Raw genomic sequence first — 7,998 nt, 5'->3', positions numbered from 1 at the left:
CGATCGTTGCGTCTTCCCTCCCTCCGCGTTTCCCCAGAAATCAACCCAGCATTCCGCTCGCTAGAAATACTGAAGTACTAAAATGTTATCACGTTGAAGACTTAAGGAGGGACTTGGAGGTTTGTATAGTCGAATTGAAGACGAAATTTTTTGCGAAATTTGTTTCAGGAAAGAAAACGATTGGACGCAGTTCTTGGTATTATTTGCTATTTGTGATACAAAAACTTATTATAAACATAGAAGTTTTTTTGCCATTGAAGATAGGAGCGGAAATTTCGATTTGCTTCGCGCTTTTCTACGATTCCATAACTTTTCAGATTTCTATTTTTTTCTTCAGGACACATTGCTCTACAGATTGAATCTAAAGACCATTAAAAAAATGTTATTACAAAGTGATAATTTAAATGTGCAATTTTTATTTTTGCATAAAAAGTTACAATAATAAAACAAAGCAATTTTTATAAACTTCATTGTAGAAGTAAATTCACAAATTTTATCTTCAATTTAACCTCCTGTCCACTCTTGAGCCAATTTTCTGTTAGAAATAGTAGATTCTTGATTTGTCGATCATATTTTATTAATCGATTTTATTGTTTCGTTTTGCATTCTGCCGAAAGAATTTGTAGTAAAACTTGTTAACAAAAGCATTCTTCAAATGGTTACGACAGGTTCTGTAATAAATTTAACAGAACATTTTATTAACAGATTTTATTACATTTCTGAAATTCTGTCGAACAAGTTTTGTAACAGACACTTTGCAAAACTTATTTTCAACAATTCTGAAGCTCGATCATAAATCTTTTCCTCTAACGTGAACTCGTGAAAAATGAAAAATTTCATTGCCGAATATTAAACTCATCAATGAAATTCTCATCAACGAATTTACGCTTCAGGGGAAAAGATTCATAATCGAACTCCTGACTACCTGAATAAGTTTTCGTCGATGACACAAGTTGAAATAGAAGCCAACAATGTTTGCAATAGCTGTCACGATTTTAAAATCCTAAAATAGTCACAACTGTTATTTTAGAATTTTTAGAGTTTTAATATTCTTGAAATTTTTGTTTTTCTCTAAGAATTTCTATTAAACGTTTTCTCTTACAAACATTGCTTAATATAATATCCCATTAAATCTTGCAATCCGTGCTATAATTTTTTTATATAAGAGAAAAGATGATTTTTTAGCTTTTCCTCGAAACATTACTTACCTTTCTTTAAATGGATTTCATGTGCTTTGTATATCGACCCTCGCCCTATTTACAAGCAATTCTAGACTTCTGTCTTCAAAAAATTGTTATACTTTTGGTATTGCCACGCGTTACGCTATTGATTATTATCTCAACAAAAGTCCATTTTCAATAAGCTCAGTAATTCTCAGTTTACCTTGAGTTGAGTTTCTACAATTTTTATCTATAGCCGTAACGAATACACATCGATGGCAGCATACTACTATAATATTAAGCTTGCTAGTAGTGTACCCTTTTCAGTTTAAAAATATGTTTTGAGGACATGTAACATCAAATAATTTGCATTACTTTGAATTATATTATAATATTACATTAAACAATAATTCACTAAGGACGTAGAATATATAATCGTACGAAAGTACGTACAACTTGTTGAAATTACCACGCTTCTTGGAAGCGTCGTAGATGTTTATATTGAGTGTTATCAATTCATCCTTATAAGAAGACAAGCGATATATTCATCGTCACGCATCGCATCGGCACGGAGACGGATGGAAAAAAACCAGTGTTATTAAGAGCAAATAATTTTATCTGTGGTTAGAAGTTGTGACTTTCATCGTGCTATCGGCGAAGATTCAGCCGGGAATAGTCAGTCGATTGTTAACGATCGAGCAGAAGTGAACAACGAGCCATCCGCAGAGTAAGTCAATCCTGTTAATCTCTTTCATAAATGTGTAAATTTTCTCTATAATTTTAATATAGCGAATTAATAACGTCGGCCTAATTAGAAAACCGTCTAACTCTACTTTTTGACAAACTTGAGATATTTATTTCGGCCAATTTATCTTGAGATTTTGCACCGTTTGGAAAAATTATTAAACAGTAATTTTTCATTAAAAAGAAACTAAACATTTTGAAAAACGCCTTTTAACTCCCTACTGATTCTCCCACCTCCTAATTCCATGGTGATCCGAAGTTACGTGATTCTGCGAGTTAGAATTTCTATTTAGACCGATGATAATATAATTCTCTATAATTTAAATATTTAGATCAAATAAAATTTTATGTATAATTTTTTTTCGTGACGATGACACTATCAGTATCCGCTTTATATTTATAGCTACAATTGTCAGCAATAATCAAAGACGTAATAATATACCTTGTGAAGTTGCTACCGTTTTAGTCACGTAAAGTTATATAGTATATAAATACAGTTATTTGCTGTTTTGTTACAAAGTATCGATTTACTACTGAATATTAAATACGAAGTTATTTCTGAAACATCTCTAAGACCACCGCCTCCACACAAATTATAAGACAAAAGCATATTTGAATTTACTGTAGATCTTTCTTATTTTCAAGATAATATATGTATTTGTATTCTTCTTCGCATTATACAAGCTCTCTGTTATATAACGCCACTGCGTATTACAACATTATGTTATTATTACTATCCTGGTATATCGCAAAGTGTCAATTAACAAGTATAAAATATTTTTTTAATGCTATAATGCAAATTACAAGAACAAATTATAATATAAGAGAAGATTCAGGAATACAATACAATAGGAAACTATATAAAAAGTTCAAGAAAAAACCACGTGAATGGCCTAGCTAATGAAAATTAATTTTCATTCTGTAAAATGTTTCCTCAATGCTCTCAGAACTGACAAAGAAAAGAGTTCGTCAGTTTGATGCAGCCGACAAAAAAATTTTCATTGAAATCGGCAAGTCAACCTTTGTGGCCTCTTCTTGTCAGATTTAATATAAGTTGTCTTGTGTTTCATCTCCAAGATACTTTCGTAGATTGCACAGCTGCAACAACATTAATTTTTCATGTGATAGGATGGCATACGTGTGTATTGAGGACTACGAGAAGCATGCTCTGGAACGTTTGCCTGCCTTCGTGAGGGATTACTACAAGAGCGGCGCGGGAGAAGAATACAGCGTCAAATTGAATAGGGAGGCTTTCAAAAAGTAAATCTATCTTTTTCAAGTAAAAGTAAGAAAGTTTTGAGGGAGAAAAGGGGGAAAGTAGAAAATAAGAAATAGTCGTGTGTTCGACATGAAATATGTAAGCTGAAAAGATCGTTATTTAATTTTTCCAAGATGGATGTAGCGAGATATCGGATATATTAAATATATTCTTCGTACAGGTTGGCGATTAAAAATGCGTCTGTCTCAGTACTCGATCATTTTTAATATTCTTGCAGTTACAGGATACGTCCTAGATTCCTGCGAGACGTGTCCAAGAGGGACATAAGCACGACAGTGTTGGGTCACAAAGTTTCAATGCCCTTGGGAGTCGCACCTACTGCGATGCAGCGTATGGCACATCCTGACGGAGAGTGCGCCAATGCAAGGGGTGAGTAGGCGTCTCGTGAATATGTTTCTTTAGATACTGCAGTGAGATATGATCATTACTGATCAGTTAGAGCTACAACTTTATTGCACACCATACTTTTATCATTCGGATTGGTACTTACATTTATTGTAAAATATATATAAGGATTTTTTTTAATACAAACTCGTATTAAATCATATAAATATGCTATAAAAATAGTAATCAAAGATTAGTCCAGATACACCAACGATCACAGACAGTTAACAATGTTGCTCTAACATTCACTCAAACATAAACGAATATACTGATAAATATAAAGAATAAATGCTTCAAGTGTGTTCATTCGCTCTTACAATAATTGCTAACGAATACTTCATGTTTTTACTTTGACCCTTTGAGTATATCGCAGAATAACTTTCAATAAGAAGCAATCATGCTTTTATATATATTCAATTGGAATAAGACAGAGAAGATAATATCGCATGGTAAACCGCATCTTGTTTTTCTCTACCTATATAATAGATACATTTCAAAGAAAAGTTATAGTATGTGTGTTGAAAGATACTAGTAGTATAAAAAATGCTTATTTGTTATTCATTTTACAATTTTTTGTATTATATCTGCGTATTATTAAAAAAAATAGATATATTTTATATTTCAAGTTATTCTATAATTTACTCACAATGCATTGAAAATGGAAAATGTTTCGTATATTCCTTCTTTTCTTCACTGATAAAATAATCTTATAATTTGATCATATAATTCATAATACTTATTTATGAATTAATACTAATGGAATGAATAGTTAAAATTACACAAAATATGTCACATAAATGATTAAAAGTTAGTTTTCCGGAAATCATTAGAGATTTCAAAGAGAATCTTTTTAAAGTTCATAATATAACTTTTTGTGTAAAACGATAAAGACCTTAAAAATTTTCGAAACTTTGTTATAATTTCTAATAATCATGCAGAAATTATATTACACAGAAAACAGTTTGCGTAATAGTTTATGCATGTTTCATATTATACATATAAATCATATTCACGATTTCTCGATAGAATGTTTAGAACTTTGTTCATTAAAAAAGCTCTGTTTCGATCAGAAAAACACATTGTAGCACAAATAAAAGGATATGTCTAATGTTAACTTGAGCGAAAGGTGAAACTTAAATGCTAAAATCATTATCGTACCGTATTCCTACGTATGGCTATATGTATGATGTAAGGCACGATAGAGCGCTTATGCGATATGTATAGACACATCCGCCGATATGAAGACCGCTTGCTATCCAGTCTGCACATTCAAGGAACGAAAATTTCGCCTTACGCTACGTGCAAAATTACTCGGGTCGCGCGCTGATCGCTGATTGCTCTTGGTTAATTATCAACACAAGTGCAGTATGCTGCTCAAATTGAAATTTGCGATGACTAGTAACCAGGAATAAACGAAATTCCTTCCTAGATTTCTATAACGAATAGGAATTCGGCGCGAGCCTACTGTTCAACAGACATTATGGCAGTACGAGGAAAGAGAGTGTTCACTTGAGCTTCGGGCCTATGTTCTCCCAATTATTAATCGCTTTCATGTTAACTTGCTCTATCCGCCATTTCTGAGTGGGTGACGATTTGTCGCACGCAGTCACAAATACTCTCTTACCGCCCGGATCGGTGTCCAGGCATCTCGACGAGTAACCATGCTGTAGCCATTGCTTTTCGACGTCGTAACGCCACAACTGATTACCCTGTTTCCCATGGCAGGGATACAGGCTCACCGGTGCTTTCTCCTCGCCCCTGGACACGTCCAAGCAATCCGTGCGATCCTTCGGCCTGATGTCCTTATGCCAAGTCAGCCGGAACTCCTGCTCACCCGACACTTTTGTGTCGTCCTTCATACAAGTGTCCATCATGACAAGTTCGTCCCTCTTGCGCTTCTTCGAGTCCAAGCACAGATCGGTCGCGCCCATGTTCCTGATCTCCCCGTAGGCAAAGTCGTCCGGCTCAATGGGCGGGTACACCTCCACGAGATCGAAAGCTATGTTCTCCATGAACCACTTAAATGATTTGCAGTACAACCTCGCGCGCAACGCCTTCTGTTCCGACAGATCGCCCGGGTCCAGCGCCCGCAAGTGCGGCCGCCTTTTGTAGATGTATTCCGCGTACTCGTCCATCCACACCTCGGCGACTCTCTTGTAGTTCTTCCCCAGGAAGTCGCCGCGGCCGGGATTGGGAAACGGCGGGAATTTGCGATAGATATGACCGACCCTGGAGCAGGGCGCGTCATACATTTGACCGCCGCACTGCCAGATCTTGAAGGACAACTCGTACTGTTCGCCACCCCATATGTCCAAGCCTGGATCATAGCCGCCCAATTCCCAGAAAAATTTGGTGCTGATCGCAAACAGACCGCCCGCCATTATAGGACTCTTGAACGGCTCCGCGGGTTTCTTCAAGTCTTCCGGAAGCAATGGGAGCCGCTTGTAATACAACTCCCAGTCAAACGCACCTCGGGCGCCCTCGTCCTGCGCCCTGTACTCAAATGTTTCGTAAGCTATCACGTCGATGAACGGGCAAACGCAGGTTTTATAGTCGTGCGCGATGGGCTCTAACAACGGCGGCAACCAATTCACGTTAGCTTCGCTATGCGAGTCCAGAAACACGAGTACCTTCGCCCTCGCCTTCTTCGCGCCCGCCAGTCGACCTCTGATCAACCCTGAGCGTTTTGGTAATCGCACGATCGACACCTTCGGCAAGTACTGAGCAACGTAATCGTCCAGCTTCTTTTTTAACTCGACTTTCGTGCTGGCGTCGTCGACCAATATGATTTCTTCTAAGAGGAAAGGCGGCGAGCGGTTAACCACGCTCCAGCAGGTTCGCAGCAGCGTGCTGAAGTGCTCGTTGTGGAAGGACACTATCACAGAAACGGGATCCAGGTTCTTCGAGTATTTCTTCTTTCTACAATCCGGATGGCGGATATCAGGCACTGAACGATTCACTGAGATCTCATCGCTGAGAGCCGCATTGAATCCATTTACTTGATACAATTTTTCCTTTCGCGCATCGAGGGACGGGGAGAGAAAGGCTGGTCTCCCGTGTTCTCCCATCCCCGTTCGCTTCTCTTCCTCCTCAATCTTCTTGTAGTCGTGCCAATCAATTTTGTCATCCACATCCTGTAAAAACATGTTGAAATCGGTGATTACGGATGAAGCAGAGTTGCCTGCTCTTATAACAGATTCGTTTACAGAAATACTTGCAGGGGTGAAATGAATTTTTTGAAAGATATAAATCTCAATCCATTTTTCGCGTCGAATAATTGCGCTGTTATCACGTTGAGAAAAAAAAATCATTGACCGCGACCGGCGCATCTGCAGGCGATGCACGAATGAAGAATCGGCGAGCGTAATTTTTTTGCGATCCTAGAAAAAACCGAACAACCGGCTTGAGCGCATAATCGCCTCGGTGCTCCCCTGATCGCTAGGAATGCAACAGAGATGCGGCTGAAACTCGTTTGCTAACTGTTGTGCGCATATGAGGAAAGTAGGTTTATAAGTATGCACGCGCGTAAGATCCACTCGTAATATCCGGTACGATACTTAATGCTTCGACTGCCGACGCCACAAAGGATTCGCGTATTTATTGCAGATACGGCGTAGCTTTCTTTTACCGTGCCAGCAGGAAATTGAGCTCAACGAAGTTACAACCGCTCCAATTCTCTCTCTCTCTCTCTCTCGACGACCGGCGGCGCGAGATCTAGTCTGCTGTAATTTTTCTTTTCTTCTCAGGCTCGGCAAGCAAAATAGTTAATAGTACGCTGACACTATGTGCGTAGCCAGATTTGCGCGGAATGTTATGGAAAACCGGCAACCAACTACGTCCGCATCAAGCTCCCAGATAACATGCTTGTCTAAAAGACATCTTCAAGACTTCTTTAAGACGCCTTTAAGACGTCTTAAAGATGTCTTTTAAACATGCATGTTATCTGGGCTGATATTCCGTCAGCAGAGTCTGCTGACATAATCTGAGCATAATCTATTATTTGTTGCTCGTTCAAATGAAACGTATCACTTAAACGAAACAGTAAGATCCTTCTTTCTTTCTGCAGTCCACAATCTGCCATTAATGTAATGTACATACATTTTATCAATTTCCCCTTAAGGGTTACAAGGCGTTTTTGAAAGAACGTGCCCAAACCTCTTACAACACCTCTCTCTAAATCCACCTCGCTATGTGGCGATCGAACGAAAAACCAACAACGTTTTGTTTAGATTTTGAACCCGGATCTTCGGATTACCAGACCAGCGCACAAACCTCTGCGCCACGATCGCCACACCGCAATATCTGCCATTATACTCTATTGATAAATTTGATTATTTTTGTTGGCACTAATTGGCTCTGGCAGATTCCGCAAGGTCTGCCACAAGTTTTATCAGCTAGCGGATAGAGTGTCATTAGAGACATAACGAGATC

At 38.2% G+C, this 7,998-nt stretch overlaps 2 protein-coding genes across 2 annotated transcripts in view; one reads left to right on the top strand and one right to left on the bottom strand.

The window, feature by feature from the left end:
• The first annotated feature begins 1,795 nt into the window (after positions 1–1,795).
• Positions 1,796–7,998, top strand: part of LOC105561627 (hydroxyacid oxidase 1) — a 14,484-nt gene continuing 8,281 nt past the window's right edge. The window contains exons 1-3 of the mRNA XM_012011770.1: positions 1,796–1,887; positions 3,033–3,164; positions 3,401–3,552. Coding sequence (XP_011867160.1) covers positions 3,034–3,164; positions 3,401–3,552 — 283 coding nt within the window. The 5' untranslated portion in view covers positions 1,796–1,887; position 3,033. The remainder of the gene's footprint in view (positions 1,888–3,032; positions 3,165–3,400; positions 3,553–7,998) is intronic.
• Positions 3,649–7,998, bottom strand: part of LOC105561625 (N-acetylgalactosaminyltransferase 6-like) — a 7,846-nt gene continuing 3,496 nt past the window's right edge. The window contains exon 2 of the mRNA XM_012011769.1: positions 3,649–6,701. Within this exon, the coding sequence (XP_011867159.1) occupies positions 5,073–6,701 (1,629 nt within the window). The 3' untranslated portion in view covers positions 3,649–5,072. The remainder of the gene's footprint in view (positions 6,702–7,998) is intronic.

This window comes from Vollenhovia emeryi, unplaced genomic scaffold, assembly GCF_000949405.1.
Source record: "Vollenhovia emeryi isolate VEMERY1.0 unplaced genomic scaffold, V.emery_V1.0 DF939205.1, whole genome shotgun sequence".
NCBI classification, from domain to species: domain Eukaryota; kingdom Metazoa; phylum Arthropoda; class Insecta; order Hymenoptera; family Formicidae; genus Vollenhovia; species Vollenhovia emeryi.
Note: the sequence above shows the minus strand (reverse complement) of the source record. Positions and strands in the feature narration are given on the sequence as shown.